The sequence below is a fragment of the Watersipora subatra genome, chromosome 2 (assembly GCF_963576615.1).
Source record: "Watersipora subatra chromosome 2, tzWatSuba1.1, whole genome shotgun sequence".
NCBI classification, from domain to species: Eukaryota; Metazoa; Bryozoa; class Gymnolaemata; order Cheilostomatida; family Watersiporidae; genus Watersipora; species Watersipora subatra.
The window spans coordinates 39,831,260-39,854,555 of record NC_088709.1 but is presented as its reverse complement, the minus strand read 5'-3'; the positions used below and the strand labels follow the sequence as shown (position 1 = coordinate 39,854,555).

Genomic DNA, 23,296 nt, shown 5'->3' with positions numbered 1-23,296 from the left:
TAGTATTAATACTCCTGTCACTTATAGTATTATTAATCCTGTCACTTATAGCATTAATACTCCTGTCACCTAAAACATTAATACTCCTGTCACCTATAGTATTAATACTCCTGTCACTTATAGTATTAATACTCCTGTCACCTACAGTATTAATACTCCTGTCACTTATAGTATTAATACTTCTGTCACTTATAGCATTAATACTCCTGTCACTTATAATATTAATACTTCTGTCACTTATAGCATTAATATTCCTGTCACCTATAACATTAATACTCCTGTCACTTATAATATTAATACTCCTGTCACCTATAACATTAATACTCCTGTCACTTATAATATTAATACTCCTGTCACTTATAATATTAATACTCTTGTCACCTATAGTTTTATTACTCCTGTCACCTATAGTATTAATACTCCTGTCACTTATAGTATTAATACTCCTGTCACTTATAGTATTAATACTTCTGTCACTTATAGTATTAATACTTCTGTCACTTATAGCATTAATACTCCTGTCACTTATAATATTAATACTTCTGTCACTTATAGCATTAATATTCCTGTCACCTATAACATTAATACTCCTGTCACTTATAATATTAATACTCCTGTCACCTATAACATTAATACTCCTGTCACTTATAATATTAATACTCCTGTCACTTATAATATTAATACTCTTGTCACCTATAGTTTTATTACTCCTGTCACCTATAGTATTAATACTCCTGTCACTTATAGTATTAATACTCCTGTCACTTATAGTATTAATACTTCTGTCACTTATAGCATTAATACTCCTGTCACCTATAACATTAATACTCCTGTCACTTATAATATTAATACTCCTGTCACTTATAATATTAATACTCCTGTCACTTATAATATTAATACTCTTGTCACCTATAGTTTTATTACTCCTGTCACCTATAGTATTAATACTCCTGTCACTTATAGTATTAATACTCCTGTCACTTATAGTATTATTAATCCTGTCACTTATAGCATTAATACTCCTGTCACCTAAAACATTAATACTCCTGTCACCTATAGTATTAATACTCCTGTCACTTATAGTATTAATACTCCTGTCACCTACAGTATTAATACTCCTGTCACTTATAGTATTAATACTCCTGTCACCTACAGTATTAATATTCCTGTCACTTATAACATTAATACTCCTGTCACTTATAATATTAATACTCCTGTCACCTATAGTATTAATACTCCTGTCACCTATAGCATTAATACTCCTGTCACCTATAGTATTAATACTCCTGTCACTTATAGTATTATTAATCCTGTCACTTATAGCATTAATACTTCTGTCACTTATAGCATTAATACTTCTGTCACTTATAGCATTAATACTCCTGTCACCTATAGTATTAATACTCCTGTCACCTATAGCATTAATACTCCTGTCACCTATAATATTAATACTCCTGTAACTTATAGCATTAATACTCCTGTCACCTATAACATTAATATGTCTGTCACTTATAGCATTAATACTCCTGTCACTTATAGCATTAATACTCCTGTCACTTATAGCATTAATACTCCTGTCACTTATAATATTAATACTCCTGTCACTTATAATATTAATACTCCTGTCACTTATAATATTAATACTCTTGTCACCTATAGTTTTATTACTCCTGTCACCTATAGTATTAATACTCCTGTCACTTATAGTATTAATACTCCTGTCACTTATAGTATTATTAATCCTGTCACTTATAGCATTAATACTCCTGTCACCTAAAACATTAATACTCCTGTCACCTATAGTATTAATACTCCTGTCACTTATAGTATTAATACTCCTGTCACCTACAGTATTAATACTCCTGTCACTTATAGTATTAATACTCCTGTCACCTACAGTATTAATATTCCTGTCACTTATAACATTAATACTCCTGTCACTTATAATATTAATACTCCTGTCACCTATAGTATTAATACTCCTGTCACCTATAGCATTAATACTCCTGTCACCTATAGTATTAATACTCCTGTCACTTATAGTATTATTAATCCTGTCACTTATAGCATTAATACTCCTGTCACCTAAAACATTAATACTCCTGTCACCTATAGTATTAATACTCCTGTCACTTATAGTATTAATACTCCTGTCACCTACAGTATTAATACTCCTGTCACTTATAGTATTAATATTCCTGTCACTTGTAGCATTAATACTCCTGTCACTTATAGCATTAATACTCCTGTCACCTACAGTATTAATACTCCTGTCACTTATAGTATTAATATTCCTGTCACTTGTAGTATTAATACTCCTGTCACCTACAGTATTAATAATCCTGTCACCTATAACATTAATACTTCTGTCACTTATAGCATTAATACTCTTGTCACCTATAGTTTTATTACTCCTGTCACCTATAGTATTAATACTCCTGTCACTTATAGTATTAATACTCCTGTCACTTATAGTATTAATACTCCTGTCACTTATAGTATTATTAATCCTGTCACTTATAGCATTAATACTCCTGTCACTTATAATATTAATACTCCTGTCACTTATAGCATTAATACTCCTGTCACTTATAGCATTAATACTTCTGTCACTTATAGCATTAATACTCTTGTCACCTATAGTTTTATTACTCCTGTCACCTATAGTATTAATACTCCTGTCACTTATAGTATTAATACTCCTGTCACTTATAGTATTATTAATCCTGTCACTTATAGCATTAATACTCCTGTCACCTAAAACATTAATACTCCTGTCACCTATAGTATTAATACTCTTGTCACCTATAGTTTTATTACTCCTGTCACCTATAGTATTAATACTCCTGTCACTTATAGTATTAATACTCCTGTCACTTATAGTATTATTAATCCTGTCACTTATAGCATTAATACTCCTGTCACTTATAATATTAATACTCCTGTCACTTATAGCATTAATACTCCTGTCACTTATAGCATTAATACTTCTGTCACTTATAGTATTATTAATCCTGTCACTTATAGCATTAATACTCCTGTCACTTATAGCATTAATACTCCTGTCACTTATAACATTAATACTTCTGTCACTTATAGCATTAATACTCTTGTCACCTATAGTTTTATTACTCCTGTCACCTATAGTATTAATACTCCTGTCACTTATAGTATTAATACTCCTGTCACTTATAGTATTATTAATCCTGTCACTTATAGCATTAATACTCCTGTCACTTATAATATTAATACTCCTGTCACTTATAGCATTAATACTCCTGTCACTTATAGCATTAATACTTCTGTCACTTATAGCATTAATACTCTTGTCACCTATAGTTTTATTACTCCTGTCACCTATAGTATTAATACTCCTGTCACTTATAGTATTAATACTCCTGTCACTTATAGTATTATTAATCCTGTCACTTATAGCATTAATACTCCTGTCACCTAAAACATTAATACTCCTGTCACCTATAGTATTAATACTCCTGTCACTTATAGTATTAATACTCCTGTCACCTACAGTATTAATACTCCTGTCACTTATAGTATTAATATTCCTGTCACTTGTAGCATTAATACTCCTGTCCCCGATAACATTAATACTCCTGTCACTTATAACATTAATACCCCTGTCACTTATAGTATTAATATTCCTGCCACCTATAACAATAGTACTCCTGCCACCTATAGCATTAATACACTTGCCACCTATAGTATTAATACTCTTGTCACTTATAGTATTAATACTCCTGTCACTTATAGTATTAATACTCCTGTCACTTATAGTATTAATACTCCTGTCACCTATAGTATTAATACTCCTGTCACTTATAATATTAATACTCTTGTCACTTATAACATTAATACTCCTGTCACCCATAGCATTAATACTCCTGTCACTTATAATATTAATACTCCTGTCACTTATAGTATTAATACTCCTGTCACTTATAGTATTAATACTCCTGTCACTTATAGAATTAATATTCCTGTCACCTATAGTATTAATACTCCTGTCACCTATAGTATTAATACTCCTGTCACTTACAGTATTAATACTCCTGTCACTTATAGTATTAATATTCCTGTCACCTATAGTATTAATACTCCTGTCACCTATAGTATTAATATTAATATTCCTGTCACCTACAGCCTGTCAAGAGGAATGCCTTAAAGGTTGACTTGCAACAAAATTCACATTACAGTTATTTGGTATCAAAAGATTCACCATGTCTTACTCTGTTGTGTTGTAGGTGCCAAATACGTGGAAATGTGAATACAAGCTCTTAGAAGCTCAAAAACGAAAAGCCGCCATAGATTGGAATCTATTTATTTCTCTGACGTAGTCATTACAGTTTGGTTATCGTCTGGTCACGTGATGTTCTCACATGAGTTGAAAGGCCAATAAAAAGCTCAATATAAAACTTATCGCAGCACTAGTTTAGGACAAGCACTTCGGGTTTTACCGAAGACCCCGTATCAATTATCGATGCTCGCTACTTTACAGTTTTGTTTTGGCATTATTCAATTGTCAAGTCGTAATCTGATCACGTGACCCAATACTTCGCAAATAGTTTTTGCAGCGCTTTTCGATTATCACAGGTGACCAACAGGCTTGTCATGATTATCAGACAATGATGTGTACTTCTTCGAACTAAGGTTAAAAAGTTTAACGATTTTTCGCGGTAAGTCATAAGATATCAGTGCTAAAAGTGACAGCATTACAATGACGATGAAACAGACGTGTAAAAACAAAAGACATGGTTTTATTGAATGCGTGAAGTATATTTGTGAAAATATTTCGACGAATGAGGTTGCATGAAAGTGTAAACAGAAACCATCCTGTAACAACTATGTCCCATGTGAGCCGTTTTGAAAAGGGAATCCAAACTACGGTGGTCTCGTGTGGCTGCATTAACTGTTTGTTTTTTAGCTTCTAAGAGCTTGTAATCACATTCCCATATATTTTGCACCTACAACACAACAGAGTAAGACATGGTGAATCTTATGATACCAAATAACTGTGATGTGAATTTTGTTGCAAGTCAACCTTTAATAATTCTACAGCCTGTCAGTTTGCTGTTTTGTCTTTAATTTGAAACCAAATTAAAAAACTACTTTGTCTACAGTCAATGGCTGCTCAATACAGAGAACTACATGTAAGTACATGAGTTATATCAGCTGGCAGCTTAATCAATGTTTCTTTAACATCTACACAAACCTTTCTCTCATCTAATGACTGCTCAATACGGAGCACTAAGTACATGAGTTATATCAGCTGGCAGCCTAACCAATGTTTCTTTAACATCTACACCAACCTTTCTCTCATCTAATGGCTGCTCAATACGAAGCACTAAGTACATGAGTTATATCAGCTGGCAGCCTAACCAATGTTTCTTTAACCTCTACACCAACCTTTCTCTCATCTAATGGCTGCTCAATACGGAGCCCTAAGTACATGAGTTATATCAGCTGGCAGCCTAACCAATGTTTCTTTAACATCTACACCAACCTTTCTCTCATCTAATGGCTGCTCAATACGAAGCACTAAGTACATGAGTTATATCAGCTGGCAGCCCAACCAATGTTTCTTTAACATCTACACCAACCTTTCTCTCATCTAATGACTGCTCAATACGGAGCACTAAGTACATGAGTTATATCAGCTGGCAGCCTAACCAATGTTTCTTTAACATCTACACCAACCTTTCTCTCATCTAATGGCTGCTCAATACGGAGCACTAAGTACATGAGTTATATCAGCTGGCAGCCTAACCAATGTTTCTTTAACATCTACACCAACCTTTCTCTCATCTAATGACTGCTCAATACGGAGCACTAAGTACATGAGTTATATCAGCTGGCAGCCTAACCAATGTTTCTTTAACATCTACACCAACCTTTCTCTCATCTAATGGCTGCTCAATACAGAGCACTAAGTATATGAGTTATATCAGATGGAAACCTAACCAATGTTTCCTTAACATCTACACCAACCTTTCTCTCATCTAATGGCTGCTCAATACGGAGCACTAAGTACATGAATTATATCAGCTGGCAGCCTAACCAATGTTTCTTCAACATCTACACCAACCTTTCTCTCATCTAATGACTGCTCAATACGGAGCACTAAGTACATGAGTTATATCAGCTGGCAGCCTAACCAATATTTCTTTAACATCTACACCAACCTTTCTCTCATCTAATGACTGCTCAATACGGAGCACTAAGTACATGAGTTATATCAGCTGGCAGCCTAACCAATGTTTCTTTAACATCTACACCAACCTTTCTCTCATCTAATGGCTGCTCAATACAGAGCACTAAGTATATGAGTTATATCAGATGGAAACCTAACCAATGTTTCCTTAACATCTACACCAACCTTTCTCTCATCTAATGGCTGCTCAATACGGAGCACTAAGTACATGAATTATATCAGCTGGCAGCCTAACCAATGTTTCTTTAACATCTACACCAACCTTTCTCTCATCTAATGACTGCTCAATACGGAGCACTAAGTACATGAGTTATATCAGCTGGCAGCCTAACCAATATTTCTTTAACATCTACACCAACCTTTCTCTCATCTAATGGCTGCTCAATACAGAGCACTAAGTATATGAGTTATATCAGATGGAAACCTAACCAATGTTTCCTTAACATCTACACCAACCTTTCTCTCATCTAATGGCTGCTCAATACGGAGCACTAAGTACATGAATTATATCAGCTGGCAGCCTAACCAATGTTTCTTCAACATCTACACCAACCTTTCTCTCATCTAATGGCTGCTCAATACGGAGCACTAAGTACATGAGTTATAGCAGCTGGCAGCCTAACCAATATTTCTTTAACATCTACACCAACCTTTCTCTCATCTAATGACTGCTCAATACGGAGCACTAAGTACATGAATTATATCAGCTGGCAGCCTAACCAATGTTTCTTTAACAACTACACCAACCTTTCTCTCATCTAATGACTGCTCAATACGGAGCACTAAGTACATGAATTATATCAGCTGGCAGCCTAACCAATGTTTCTTTAACAACTACACCAACCTTTCTCTCATCTAATAGCTGCTCCATACGGAGCACTAAGTACATGAGTTATACCAGCTGGCAGCCTAACCAATGTTTCTTTCACATCTACACCAACCTTTCTCTCATCTAATGACTGCTCAATACGGAGCACTAACTACATGAGTTATATCAGTTGGCAGCCTAACCAATGTTTCTTTAACATCTGCACCAACCTTTCTCTCATCTAATGGCTGTCCAATACGGAGCACTAAGTACATGAGTTATATCAGCTGGCAGCTTAACCAATATTTCTTTAACATCTACACCAACCTTTCTCTCATCTAATGGCTGCTCAATACGCAGCACTAAGTACAAGAGTTATATCAGATGGAAACCTAACCAATGTTTCCTTAACATCTTCACCTACCTTTATCTAATCTAATAGCTGCTCAATACGAAGCACTAAGTACATGAGTTATATCAGCTGGCAGCCTAACCAATATTTCTTTAACATCTTCACCTAACTTTATCTATTCTAATGGCTGCTCAATATGGAGCACTAAGTACATGAGTTATACCAGCTGGCAGCCTAACCAATATTTCTTTAACATCTTCACCTACCTTTATCTAATCTAATAGCTGCTCAATATGCAGCACTAAGTACATGAGTTATATCAGCTGGCAGCCTAACTAATGTTTCTTTAACATCTACACCAACCTTTCTCCCATCTAATGGCTGCTCAATACAGAGCACTAAGTATATGAGTTATATCAGCTGGCAGCCTAACCAATGTTTCTTTAATATCTTCCCCTAACTTTATCTATTCTAATGGCTGCTCAATACGGAGCACTAAGTACATGAGTTATACCAGCTGGCAGCCTAACCAATGTTTCTTTAACATCTACACCAACCTTTCTCTCATCTAATGACTGCTCAATACGCAGCACTAAGTACATGAGTTATATCAGCTGGCAGCCTAACCAATATTTCTTTAACATCTTCCCCTAACTTTATCTATTCTAATGGCTGCTCAATATGGAGCACTAAGTACATGAGTTATCTCAGCTGGCAGCCTAACCAATATTTCTTTAACATCTACACCAACCTTTCTCTCATCTAATGGCTGATGAATTATTAGAAGAAGATTATTAGCTGAAGATTATTTTAAAATGCTGTCTCCAAAGTGCTGGTTAGTGGGCACCTCCTTTGTGTGGCTAATTGAGGAACTTCATGGTTATAGTTTAAAGCCCTTTGATAATAACAGCAATAGATTTCACAAAACCCATGCTATTTTATTGATATATAAAGAGCTAGAGAATCACAAACAATAATAAGATTAAGGTAGTGAAGAACCGCTGACATAATAGCACTCAAACACATAATAGTAATAAAGATAATAAATACTAACAGTAACACAAGATATCATAAGTTAGTAACCATTACCGATGTTAGTCACAAAATTATAGTTGTATGCAACATGTTCACAAACAGTAAAAGCTTATTAACAGATATCTATGTTTGTAGATCAGCAGGTAACACTTGTAGTGCTACAGGTTCAGAGTCTTTGTCGAGTGCGTAGCAGAAGTTGAGATACTGAGTGAATTCTGATCTCTCTCTGACTACACCGGATAAGTCTATGAGAAGAGAAGTTAACTCCACTGTAGTTATTGGTTGAGTCTGAACAGCTGAACTTTGTCCAGATGAAAGCTCATTTTCTTCTAGAATGTTCCGTCTTGCATTCATTCTTTTAGCGTTGAGCACAGATGCAGTAGTTGTACTAGTTACCTGTATGTTGGTCTCTCGTGTGTAGAGGTTTGATAGGAGCTCTTCTAGACATTGCCACATCAAGTTGGTAGCGTTTGTTGTTTGGTTATAACGAATGGACCTAAATGGTACAAAAAGAAACCATACGCTTAGGTTTTAGGTTTTGCTGTAGCAAGACACGTTTTTGACAGATCTATACTGTAAATGATACAAAACAAGCTTTACGAACAGAAACCCACGTTTCAACTATTTAACAACAGCTTGAACCCAAATGCTTCAAGATACCAAATTGATTTGAGGTGGAAGGCATTCATACACTAAAGGTATGTCTGCAGTTGAGTAGTTTTTGCTTTTTATAAGAAAGCCAGACTTTTCAAAATACTCAACAGATCGCCATAGCATGAATTCTAAAGTGCAACACACATCAGTTGATAAAAGGGCTTGTCAGTGAAATGATGACTACCCATAGACTTTTTATTTTAAGGTATCAGTCAAGATCACTAAGTTACGAAACTCCAACAATAGTTTAAATATGCTTTTCTGCCTTTTTGTACACAGTTTGAGCAAAGGCGGATCCTATAGACTGAGCATATCGTTTTTGAAATGGAACTTTTTGGCGCAGACATTCCGGCGCAGGACTTTTTGGCATGATGTTTTCTGGTGTCATGATGACCTAATGGCGTTGGTTACAAGTTCAGAATTTATCCATCTATTATTGTGAGTAATGACTAAACAATGTATTAGATGATTTGACGATTTAAAAGTCCAAAACTGAAAAGTTGAGTTTTTGGTTAGCACTAACAAATATATACATATAAGTATACATGTATATATTTGTTTAATATAGTGTTATAGGAGTTGTCCTATACTGTTGGACCATTATGCTTTACTTAACCACTGAAACTACTAACATTGAGGTGTCAGCTATCAATCCCTCAACATCATGAAGATTCATGCTAACTTTCATCTATAGCCTGTCAGCTTCTAGCTACAATGTACCTAAACACACATGTACATACAACTACATACACATGATAGTAATATCTGCTAATAGCTTTCACTTTTATATGAGAGCTATTGTGGATATCTACTGTACCATGTGATTAAGCTATATGTACTTTATTTTACTTCATCTAATTAAAGTGAAAATAAAGCCGTGTCAATGCTGAAGTCTGTACTGATACAATATAGTCATTTGTGAACTTTAGAAGTAAAACTCTAGCAGCACTCAATGGCAACTTTAAGAGCTTACCAGCTGTCAGGCAGTGTAGAGTAACAGAAGTAGCAGTTGACTGGTACATCTACTGAAGGAAAAGGGTGTTCAGCTCGTACTTTCTTTAGGTGTTCTTCAAACACACCTCTTGTAATAGGATTGAACTCTGGCAGCATAGCAAGAGGTTTAAGAGTTGTCGTCTCCCAACCCTTATTTGTCCTATTACATCTAGTACCCCTGCTACCAATGAATCCTCGACAGAATGTCAGAAAGACCAACTAAAATAGTACACATCAACCTAGACTTATGTTAAAATTAAGAAGCCTTTAAGAAGGCTTTTAGGTGCCACCATTATTGAAAGTAAGAGCCTAAGGCTTTCGGGTACTACTCTTAATATAAACAGGAGCGTCTGGTCCCCTTCCTTGATTGCACATTTCTGAAGTTGGAGATTGTGTGATCTAAGTTGATACATATTTCTGGGTGGCCAAGCGAAGGCACAATAGCAAGAGTCATTAATGTTGACACTTCTGGGTGGTCAGCATCAGATAGAAATAAATACAATAGTAACTATTTATTAATGTTGACACTTCTGGGTGGTCAGCATTAAATAGAATTAGATAGAATAGTAACTAGTCATTAATATTGACACTTTAGGGTGGTCAGCATCAAATAGAATTAGATACAATAGTAACTAGTTATTAATGTTACCACTTCTGGGTGGTCAGCATCAGATAGAATTAGATAGAATAGTAACTAGTCCTTAATATTGACACTTCTGGGTGGTCAGCATCAAATAGAATTAGATACAATAGTAACTAGTTATTAATGTTGCCACTTCTGGGTGGTCAACATCAGATAGAATTAGATACACTAATAACTAGTTATTAATGTTGACACTTCTGGGTGGTCAGCGTCAGATAGAACTACATACAATAGTAACTAGTTATTAATGTTGACACTTCTGGGTGGTCAGCGTCAGATAGAATTATATACAATAGTAACTAGTTATTAATGTTGACACTTTTGGGTGGTCAGCATCAGATAGAATTAGATACAATAGTAACTAGTCATTAATGTTGACATTTCTGGGTGGTCAGAATGCAACAGAATTAGATATAATAGTAACTGGTCATCAATGATTGATGTAGAAAATAAAATTGTTTTTTCATTCAAATATTTTAATAGCTATAGCTGGACACACCAATTAACAGGTTCAGAGTCACGGAATAACGAACACACAAACACTGAGGTTTACATATATACACATGTAAATAGATGTAGGAAAAATTGTAAAATGTTATTAATACTATTTACTACCTTACTAGAAGACTTTAGCTCAGGTTGACACAGCGCATCTACCACTTCTTGTACAGAGCAGTGGGTTCCATCAGCATTACCAGAAATGTTTCCATTCATATCTCCATGAGACATAATGACTAGAGCCACCACAGAGCCATGATCAGGTTGTTGAGAGAAATTTTTGATCTCTCTCAGCATTTTGTCTGCTGACTTGTCAAACAGACATTTAACCTAAAAACCCAATTTTATTACCATTACTTGTAGAATCTTGTAAGAATTAAAAGTAATTAGCTGGTCATCATTTTTATCTTTTTAGTAAACCCAACCAAACAAATAAAATGTGAGATAAATATCAGTAGTAGGATGAACAAGCGTTAGTCAGAGCTTTGATAAAGAAACAGGAAGTGAGGTCAAATGATGAAGTATTCTGTCTTTTCAAACTATATAAGCTGGCTAATACAGTTTATAAAATATTGATAAGTAAATAGAAGGCTGTAACTATCTTAAAGGCCTTCATATCTGACTATAGTGAATCCGCTGAGTGAGAGACAAGTGATCAGTCTTATAAACAGTAATTAGTAATCAAGGAAAGACAACTTGTTATATTCTACTCGGCTGTCTTTTTAAATTTGAAATATTCCCATGCAAATGCTTTTTCAAAAGTGTGAGAGACTCAGCTGTTTTTGCTCTATTTAAAATACTACCCTGTGGAAGCAATTTAAAAAGTAGTTCAATTCCAGGTTTTCTAATCCCACTTTGCTTGGCTCTGACAGCCATGGTTAAACAGCTGATTCTAGTATAACTTTGGCTAGCTGCTACAATGATACATTGGTAAGACAAGAGTCCAACTAAATAGTTAAGGTGTGAAAAGGATTTAAGCTCTAAAACATACCTTTAAGCCAAGTTGATTTTCTAAAATTTGGCAAGCCCTTTGATGATCTAGTTCCCAGAAGGCTCTGTGTGCAGTGTTACACATAATGAGAGCTTTTCCTCCAGTTAGGAGAATCTCATCTTCTGTAGGGTGAGAAATAGATGTTCCAAAATGCTTTCCCATAGTAGAGTTGATGTTGACATACTTTGTGAGCTCATGGTTCTTCAAGAAGCCCAAGAGAGGTCCAATACCAACAAATGTTTCTCCCAGAAGGTCTGAGTATCTGTAATACAATCAGTGTGATAAGAATTCAAATGAATATGTTAACATTTGAGCACCTTTTGGGTCTGCGCATAAAAGAAAGCACATTGACAAAGAAAAATCCCTACTTTATTAGGTTCGATCAGTGAATAATTGTCTTTAGTAAAATCGAGACAGAAATCTAAGATATGTACATATCAGAGCCTGAGTGTAGAGGCACCACAGAAATGATGATGAAATCTGGTCCTGGAGGAGATGCATACTGAATCTGGTCCCCATGATGTATGACCACGATCAACTGTGAACAAGAAAAACATTATCTACATTTTTATGCTAGTTAATGAAATACTGGGCATGATCATGAGTCAAAAATATGTAGATAGGAAAACCTTTGGTTTGCTGTGGTTAGCTGGAATGTCCAGATCATAAAGTCTTCTCTGTATAGCCTGTAGAGCAATCTTCTCACCATCAAAGTAGAGAAGAGGAAGAGAATGTTGGGGTGATGAAATTTGCAAATGTCTCAAGGAATACTCATTTAATGCGTATTTGATTACCTTCCACATAATTTCATGGTCTATTTTCAAACTTTCTGGATTTGCCAGAGAGGACAGTTTGTCAGTTTCATGGTACAAGAATCTATTAAATCTATCATAGTACTTTACACCATCACTGCATAGAACACGCTCCATGTATTCTGCTGAATCATGTTGCCGTGAAGCAAGAGATAGACAGCTTGTTTTCTTCTTGTTAGGCTTACTCAGGATATCTCTCCTTTCATACAGTGGATATTTGAGGATGAGTTCAGCGAGTAAGGATGTTGAAACTCTTGCTGCCAAAAAAGTAAAAGGAGTGTTGCTGAATATATCTGGTGTAATTATGTCCTTCAGCTCCATGTCTTCTAGATAGTCCCTAAACACTTCGTACCACTGATCGGCATTTTGTGACATGCAAGTCAGGTGAAATATATTTTGCTGGTTATTATTTTTTGTCGCCAAAATATCTTTGATTTCGCAAGGCTGAAGCTCATATCTCAGCTTTTCTAAAGTATACTGCAGCAGTTTTTCAGCACAGTTTTCCAGTTTTTCACCATGAAAATGGTCAACCTGTTCTACCATAGACATCAGCGCTGTATTACCTTTATGGTCAGTCATGTTGATGTAAGCTAGTTTATCATCTGCTGTATCAATAAGCAAGAGAATTATTTCAAAAGAGTCAAAATGTTTTTGATAGTGGAGTGCTGTTCTACCTGCATTATCAGATAAGCTAATGTATGCAGATGGGTTTTCAGCTACCTCAATAAGCAAGCGAGCCATTTCTACTGTCTTAGCACCATGTAGAGCTGTTTGACTGTTGCTGCCAGTGAGGTTAACATACGCAGATTTATCCTCTGCTGACTCAATCAGCAAGCGAGCCATTTCTACTGTTTTAGCACGGTGTAGTGCTGTTTGACCAAGTCTGTCAGTGAGGTTAACATAGGCAGATTTATCCTCTGCTGTATCAATAAGCAAGCGAGCTATCTCTACTGTTTTAGCACGGTGTAATGGTGTTCGACCAAATGGGTCAGTGAGGTTAACATATCCAAATTTATCCTCATTTGTAACAATAAGCAGACAAGCTATCTCTACTGATTTAGCACGGTGTAGAGCTGTTTGACCATCGCTATCAAGTAGGTTAACATATGCAGATTTATCCTTTGCTGTATCTATAAGCAAGCGAGCTATCTCCACTGTTTGAGCCCAGTGTAATGGCGTTCCACCAAGTCTGTCAGTGAGGTTAACATTAACATATGCAGATTTATCCTCTACTGTTTCAATAAGCAAGCGAGCTATCTCCACTGATTGAGCAGAGTGTAATGGTGTTCGACCAAGTTTGTCAGTGAGGGTAACATGTGCAGATTTCTCCTCAGCTGTATCAATAAGCAAGCGAGCTATCTCCACTGTTTGAGCACGGTGTAATGGTGTTTGACCAAATCTGTCAGTGAGCGTAACATAGGCAGATTTATCTTCTGCTGTGTTAATAAGCAAGCGAGCTATCTCTACTGTTTTAGCACGGTGTAGAGCTGTTTGACCACAACTGTCAGCGAGGTTAACATATGCAGATTTATCTTCAGCTGTGTCAATAAGCAAACGAGCTATCTCCACTGTCTCAGCATGGTGTAGCGCCGTTTGACCATCGCTGTCAGGGAGGTTAACATATGCCGATTTATCCTCTGCTGTAACAATAAGCAAGCGAGCCATCTCCACTGTTTTAGCACAGTGTAGAGCTGTTTGATCATCGCGGTCAGTGAGGTTAACATATGCAGATTTATCTTGAGCTGTGTTAACAAGCAAGCGAGCTATCTCCACTGTTTCAGCATGATGTAGTGCAGTTTGACCATAGCTCTCAGTGAGGTTAACATAGGCAGATTTATCTTCTGCTGTGTCAATAAGCAAGCGAGCCATCTCCACTGTTTCAGCAGTGTAGAGCTGTTCGTGTTTGCCGTCAGTGAGGTTAACATATGCAGATTGATCCTCTGCTGTAGCAATAAACAAGTGAGCTGGGGTATCAATATGAAGCGGGGTCTACGATGGCTGCCTGTGTTGCAAATGAGTTTGGATTTATTTTCTATCGTGTTGAAAAACCAGTGAAGAACTCCAAATTCATAACAACTAAACTCTTGGGTTTCATCACAATCGTTTCCAAAAACAACCTGAGTTGGCGTCTGTAGAATGCCTAAACAAATCTGTCATCTGGACTGTAGCAGACAATAAAACTGTGTACCTCCCCAAATCTGGTATTGGCTGCAAAATATTCATAAAGTGATCAAAATTTGGCCATAATAGTCTCCGCTATACAGACACATCTCTTACCATTCTTTATAATATTGGATGACTGAGTAGAAGTACTTCAAGTTGACCGGAAAATCAATTTGCTAAGTAGCATGTAACAAGCTGTCTTTCAGGCATTAGCTAACATCATCAGGAAAGTATTACTTGTCTTAGTTTAAAAAAACTTGGACAGGAGGAAAATTAAGGAATATTGGACAAATACAGACACGTCTTCATTTGTGTGGGAATTCCACCATCACCATAGTTACAATATATATAAAATGAAGTTTATATAACTTAACCAGATAGTACAGCAGACGTCCACAATAGCTCTCATAGAAAAGAGAAAGCTATTAGCAGATATTACTATTATGTGTATGTAGTTTTATGTACATGTGTGTTCAGGTACATTGTAAGTAAAAGCTGACAGGCTATAGATGAAAATTAGCATGATTCTTCATAATGTTGAGGGGTTGATAGCTGACACGCAATGTTAGTAGTTTCAATGGTTAAGAAAAGCATAATGGTCCAACAGCATAAGACAACTCATGTAACACTATAATAAATAAGCATATAACATGTATATCTATATATTTGTTACAATTATAATACAAACAATTATATATGCATGTATATAACCGTTAGTGTTAAAGGTTGACTTGCAACAAAATTCACATTACAGTTATTTAGTATAAAAAGATTCACCATGTTTTACTCTGCTGTGTTGTAGGTGCCAAATATGTGGAAATGTGATTAAAAGCTCTTAAAAACTCAAAAACGAAAAGCCGCTCTGACGTAGTCATTACATTTGGTTATTGTTTTGTCACGTGATGTTCTTAGGTGAATTAAAAGGCCAATAGAAAGCTCAATATAAAACTTGTCGTAGCACTAGTTTATGACCAACACTTCGGGCTTTACCGAAGACCTCGTATCAAATATAAATGCTCGCTACTTTACAGTTTTATTTCGGCTTGATTTAATCGTCTAGTCGTAATCTGATCATGTGGCCCATACTTCACGAATAATTTCTGCAGCATTTTTCGATTATCACAGGTCATCATGTTTATCAGACAATGATATGTACTCCTTCGAGCTAAGGTTGAAAATTTAAACGAAGTTTTACGGTAGGTTATAGGATATCAGTGCTGAAAGTGACAGCATTACAATGACAATAAAATAGACAAGTAAGAACAATAGACATGGTTTTATTGAATGCATGAAGTATATTTGTGAAAATATTTCGACGAACGAGGTTGCGTGGAAATGTAAACAGAAGCCACCTTGTACAACTATGTCCCATTTGAGCCGTTTTGGAAAGAGATTCCAAACTATGGCGGTCTTGTGTGGCTGCGATTAACTGTTCGTTTTTTAGCTTTTAAAAGCTTGTAATCACATTTCCACATATTTTGCACCTATCACACAGCAAAGTAAGACATAGTGAACCTGTTGATACCAAATAACTGTAATGTGAATTTTGTTGCAAGTCAACCTTTAACCAAGAACTCACCTACTTTTTAGTTTTGGACTCTTAAATCATCATATCATTTAATACATTGTTGAGTCATTACTCACAATAAAAGATGGATAAATTCTGAACTTGTAACTTACGCCATTAAGTCCTGCACCAGAATTCACCATGTCAAGAAGTCCAGCACCAGAATGTCTGCGCCAAAAACTTCATTCCAAAAATAATATGCTAAATTTGTAGGATCCGCATTTGCTCTATACTTTGTAGCAAAATGCAGAAAAGCAATTTCTGGAACAGAAGCTACAATAGATAACCACTTGCTAGAGCACCTGCCTGTTGCAAAACAAGAATTGATTGAGAAGATAAAGAACATAAAAGAGGAGATGTAGGAAATGAGAAAGCAACTACCAAATGTTAGGCATATAGACCAGAGAAAATTAATTGAGAAGATAAGAAAGCGCGAAACAAAATAGCATCCTTGGTTTTAATGGCACATTTTATTGATGAGCAGTTATTGTAACAAGAAAGTTCGTAAAAGAGAAAACAGAACAGAAGAAAAAACCAGCATGTAAAGCAAGGTTGAAGAAGGAGATAGAACTACAATTAGATATCAGCAGTCTAAAAGAAGCAAAGAGCAGAAATTATAATGGCTGAATGAAGGGGAAGATGGAAAGGAAATTTGACATGAATAAGAAAGGACAAGTTATTGAAGAACTAAAGCAGAGGCTAACAACAGTTAAAATAAACAGATATGAAGATGAAGTAGAGTTATATCAACAGAACAGATTGTTTACAGAGAGTCAGAAGAAGGTCTATGAGATTATAGAGAAATCAGAGGAAAGAAGTAGAGAGGAAGATGGAAAGGAAATTTGACATGAATAAGAAAGGACAAGTTATTGAAGAACTAAAGCAGAGGCTAACAACAGTTAAAATAAACAGATATGAAAATGAAGTAAAGTTATATCAACAGAACAGATTGTTTACAAACAGTCAGAAGAAGGTCTATGAGATTATAGAGAAATCAGAGGAAAGAAGTAAAGAGGAAGATGGAAAGGAAATTTGACATGAATAAGAAAGGACAAGTTATTGAAGAACTAAAGCAGAGGCTAACAACAGTTAAAATAAACAGATATGAAAATGAAGTAAAGTTATATCAACAGAACAGATTGTTTACAGACAGTCAGAAGATGGTCCATGAGATTATAGAGAAATCAGAGGAAAGAAGTAAAAAGGAAGATGGAAAGGAAATGTGACATGAATAAGAAAGGACAAGTTATTGAAGAACTAAAGCAGAGGCTAACAACAGTTAAAATAAACAGATATGAAAATGAAGTAGAGTTATATCAACAGAACAGATTGTTTACAGACAGTCAGAAGATGGTCCATGAGATTATAGAGAAATCAGAGGAAAGAAGTAAAAAGGAAGATGGAAAGGAAATGTGACATGAATAAGAAAGGACAAGTTATTGAAGAACTAAAGCAGAGGCTAACAACAGTTAAAATAAACAGATATGAAGATGAAGTAGAGTTATATCAACAGAACAGATTGTTTACAAACAGTCAGAAGAAGGTCTATGAGATTATAGAGAAATCAGAGGAAAGAAGTAAAGAGGAAGATGGAAAGGGAATTTGACATGCATAAGAAAGGACAAGTTATTGAAGAACTAAAACAGAGGCTAACAACAGTTAAAATAAACAGATATGAAGATGAAGTAGAGTTATATCAACAGAACAGATTGTTTACAAACAATCAGAAGAAGGTCTATGAGATTATAGAGAAATCAGAGGAAAGAAGTAGAGAGGAAGATGGAAAGGAAATTTGACATGAATAAGAAAGGACAAGTTATTGAAGAACTAAAGCAGAGGCTAACAACAGTTAAAATAAACAGATATAAAGATGAAGTAGAGTTATAGCATGAGAACAGATTGTTTACAAACAGTCAGAAGATGTTTTATGAGATTATAGAGAAATCAGAGGAAAGAAGTAGAGAAACTCCTAATACAGAGAAAGTAAAAAAATTTGGCAGGGTATCTGTCTATCTGAGGATGTGCCATGGAACATTATAGAAATGCACCATGGATGAACAGAGTAGGAAAGAAGTTGATAACGGAACAACAGACAGAAATAGTTTTTAAAGAGAAGATGTGAAAAGGTGCTAGTGAAACTCTTTAGCTGGAAAGTACCAGGCTCTGAAACTGTAAAGAGATTTTAAAGCAGAAAACCTGACCAAACTGCTTAATATGTCAGTGAAATATTCGAAGGAGTGCCTGGAGACAGTGTGAACACCTGAATGAATGACATTCGACAGATGGTGTTAAGACAAAACAATAAGAAAAAGAGATATGTCCCAGGAAAATATAGACCAAGTACCTGCCTGCCTATAGTGTGGAAGGTGCTTACATCAATACTGTCTGCTGAAATATACAAATTATCTGAAATGTAACAAATTGATTGGAGAAAAGCAGAAAGGATGTAGAAGAGGCTATAGAGAAAGTGAAAATCATCTGATGCTGAACAAAGTGATCTTAAAGAACTGCATGAGAAGAAAGACAAACCAATGATGCAATAGATTCCCAGAAGGCTCCTGATTTAGTACCATATTTGTAGATGTTGGAAACAATGAGCATGGTTGGAGTTACCAGGGATGAAAGGAAGCTGATGAAACAACGTATGACTAAATGGGAAATGTCATTCATATCGACAGATCAAAACCTGGCTCCGCTTGATATACAGAGGAATCTTATAAAGAGACTCACTGTCACATCTACTTTTTGTTGTTTGCCTGATTCCACTGTCTGTGCTACACAGAGAGTCTAAGCAGGGATATAGCCTTAGCAGATCTCAATATAATGAGATCAATAACTTGGTTTACACGAACGACCTGAAATTATTTAGCAAAACAAAGAATGATCTAGAACCGCTAGTGCGGACAGTAAGGAAATACATGGAAGACATCAGGATGTGGCTTGGAGTTGTGAAGTGTGCTACAGTAGTGATGAAAAGAGGGAAACGATAAGAGGTTGGTTATATGGCTGCCTGACGGAAAGATGATGAAATACCTAAGGAAATGAATACAAATACTTGGGAAACCTACAAAGAGATGACATCAATATGAAAGAAATGAAGGTAAAAGTAACAAAGGAATATAGAAGAAACAAAGCTGCTACTAGAATTGAAACTAAATGGAGGCACTATAATCAAAGCCATCAACACATGTGCAGTGGCTATGTTCAGATACACTGGAGAGATACCAAGTTAAACACAGGGAGAAATAACAAATATAGATGAGAAGATGAAAAGATGATGACTATGAATGGAGGATTACATCCCAGAGCGAGTGTCAGATTACTGTACTTAGTGAGGAGTGAGGGTGGGAGACTGAAATCAGTAGAGGTGACCATACGAATTGACGAGCATGGATTGTCAGATTACATCAAAGATGTATACAAGGGATACAACAAACTGGCTAAGGCACTAATAAAGGACAACTGTGAAAAGTTGTATAGCGATGAGATCAAAGAGCAGAACGAGAAAGATTGGTCTAGAAAGGCTCTGCATGGACAATTTCTAAAGCTGATGAAGAATTATAAAAAAGAATTGTTTCAAGTGAATAAAAAATGGATATATAAAAAAAACTGGGGGTCTGATAACTGCATCACAAGCGTAACCTATGAGATGGAAAAAAGTCATTATAGAAAACTAAGAAGGAACACCAAAATGCAGAATGTGTAACGAGAGAAACGGAACTATATTTCACATACTGAGTGAGTGTGGGAAACTTGCTCAGTCTGAATATAAGAAGAGACATGATAAGGTTGCACGGCTTGTGAACTGGAACTTATGTTGTATGTATAAACTACGATATGCAATAAACTGGTACGACCCTGTAGCAGAAAACCTATAGAGAGCAAAAAGGCAAAAGTACTGTAGGATTTCAATATACAAACAGACTATAGAGTACAGACAAAGATACCGAACATATTGGTGCTAGATAGAGAACTAGATCATGTGTAGGTGGTAAATATTGTGGCACCTGGTGATGGGACAGTGAAGGAGAAAGAAAAATAAAGTAGAGATAAGTACTGGGTAGATAGATAGGGAAACTGTAGAAGATGTCAGTGAATGTGCTACATGTTAAGATTGGAGCACTGGGGGCAGTAGCAAGCCTATGAGAGGAGTTAAGGAAGTTGAACATGGTAAAGAAAGAGATAGATAGAGCAGGTTTCTGCTCTGTTGGGGTCAAAGCAGAAAAAGCAGTTTTCTGCTCTGTTGGGGTCTGTGAGGATATAACGGAAAGTACTGAATATCTGAGGAAAGGGTACCTTACCGGATACCAGTATACTAAAAGAGAAAAAGCTGAGATTTTTCTTTATATAATTATGATAACAATAATAGCAAACTCTCCTTTAGGTACCAGCTAACATCATCGGGAGAGTACTACCTATCTTAGCTCAGCAGACTTGTACAAATAACAGCTCAACTACAAGCACAAGTTGAAATTCTCTATGATAAGAATAATAGTAATAATAATGATAAAGATGAAGTTGTGGTTTTAATGATGTCCAGCCATAGCAATATAGCAAGAAGGAAAAAAAACAGATGATGGAGAAACAAAAACATGAAATAGCCTATAGAAACAAAAACAATATGAAGAATATATAATGATAATATATAATATTATAGTTTATATTATATAATATTATATAATCCCACGACCAAACAGAGCAAGGTGATTGGTTGGGAGATTTATGATAAATGCACATGTGCACACAACTCCCGAAAATTATTCATCAACAATGAGACGATACCCTTGTATCAAAATTTCATCAACAAATTTAACCATCGTTTTGTAGAGTCATTATAGTATAATAACGATACAAAACACATACAAACCTATTTAAATATGTTACCAAGTCATCGTAAACCGTCGTTATTATCTTAAAACTTACCCATCTGATCGAATTATACACAAATAGACAGATTTATTTAGACGAAAATCGTTATTAAAACTTGTTAAGCCTCACTTTTATAAAAGTTAAGACCGGAAATTGAAACGCCGAGCGACAAAGAATAGAACGATTAAGTCGTGCGCATTTCATGAAAATATAACGTGCACTTTTCACCAGTCTATAGCATTGTCGATTTGCCGAAGGTTTCGGTAATTAACGTAAGGAGTACTGAAATCGTTTTATTTTTGCCGATTTCAAATTAACTGACATTTCAGACACATTTGAGTGATTTGGTATTCTAACTGATGTCCAACGCAGTGGAAGTAAAGGAAATGAAGATGATATTTTTTTCTAACGATTTTTATGAGATTACGATATTTAATTATAAGTTTGAATATTCTTCTTAATACTTCTTGATATTGTTAGCTATGCATGACGTTTTGAAATGTAAACAAAATTGTGCATTGGTTTTCTATTATTACTGTATTACTATTACTAAGTTTGGATATTCTTTTTGATACTTCTTGAAATTGTTAGATATGACGTTTGTAAATGTAAATAAAATTGTTCATTGGTTTTCTATTATTACTGTATTACTATATTAATAATATTGGTTATTCTAATAATATCAGTACATTTTACTTCTAATATTGGCCAATATTGCATTTCTCCTATTGCAGGGGGAGAGATATAAACATATAATCTTTTCTTTCATTATTGCTGTTTGTTGTATATAATAACACCCACACCCAGTACATTACAGCTACCATTGCAGTTATCCTATTGCACTGCAGTGCCATTTGACTGCTAATATTGCATTTCTCAACCATCAGTACCCTTTCTTTTTTCCAATATCACTTTGGTCGTGGGATGTATGACCGTGGAATTTCTAGTAATAACAATAATGATAAAGATGAAGTTGTGGTTTTAATGATGCCCAGACATAGTAATATAGCAAGAAGGAAAAAGACAGATGATGGAGAAAATATGAGAGAGAGGCTTACAAAAAGATTACAAATATCTGTGTGAGCTGGAATCGGACATAAAAGATTGAAAAATAAAGGAAGACATCAGCAAGGATAACATCAGAAGATTAAAGCTGCTGCTAAAATCTCAACTAAATAGCTGAAACAGAATAAAAACTCATGATGCCATAATGCATTGAAGGTCGCAACTCATGGATACTCTTAAACAATATTAGACAGGACTACAAACAAACTTCAGAGGGAAAGGGAGCGGGAAGAGAAGGAAAAGAGGGGGAGGAGAGGAGGAAGAAGGAGAGGGGAAAGGCGAGAGGGGGAAAGAGAGAGAGGGGGAAGAGGGAGAAGAGAGAGGAGAGGGGGAAAGGGGGAGAGGAAGGGAGAGAGAGAGAGAAAGGAAGAGAGAGGGAGAGATTGAGATAGAGAGGGAGAGAGGGAGAAAGAGAGGGAGAAAGAGAGGGAGAAAGAGAGGGAGAAAGAGAGGGAGTAAGAGGAGGAGAAAGAGGAGAAGAAAGGGGGAGGGAGGGGGGGAGAAAGGGGGAGGGAGAAGGGGAGAGAGGGGAAGGGAGAAGGGGGGGAGGGAGAAGGGGGAGGGAGAAGGGGGAGAGAGAGGGAGGGAGAGGGGGAAAAGAGGGGGAGGGGGAAGAG

The 23,296-nt window shown here is 35.8% G+C and overlaps 2 protein-coding genes across 2 annotated transcripts; one reads left to right on the top strand and one right to left on the bottom strand.

The window, feature by feature from the left end:
• Positions 1-8,547: 8,547 nt before the first annotated feature.
• On the bottom strand, positions 8,548-11,550 carry LOC137388198 (uncharacterized). The gene is made up of 3 exons (XM_068074702.1): positions 11,330-11,550; positions 10,052-10,290; positions 8,548-8,920 (listed from the first exon to the last, which is right to left on the bottom strand). The coding sequence occupies exons 1-3, from the start codon at positions 11,507-11,509 to the stop codon at positions 8,548-8,550; spliced, it is 792 nt and encodes a 263-aa protein (XP_067930803.1). The 5' UTR covers positions 11,510-11,550.
• Positions 11,551-18,352: 6,802 nt separating this feature from the next.
• On the top strand, positions 18,353-23,071 carry LOC137388197 (high mobility group nucleosome-binding domain-containing protein 5-like). Its single transcript, XM_068074701.1, has 3 exons — positions 18,353-18,512; positions 20,078-20,325; positions 22,874-23,071. Exons 1-3 carry the CDS (start codon positions 18,353-18,355, stop codon positions 23,069-23,071), a joined length of 606 nt encoding a protein of 201 aa, XP_067930802.1.
• The last annotated feature ends 225 nt before the right edge of the window (positions 23,072-23,296 follow it).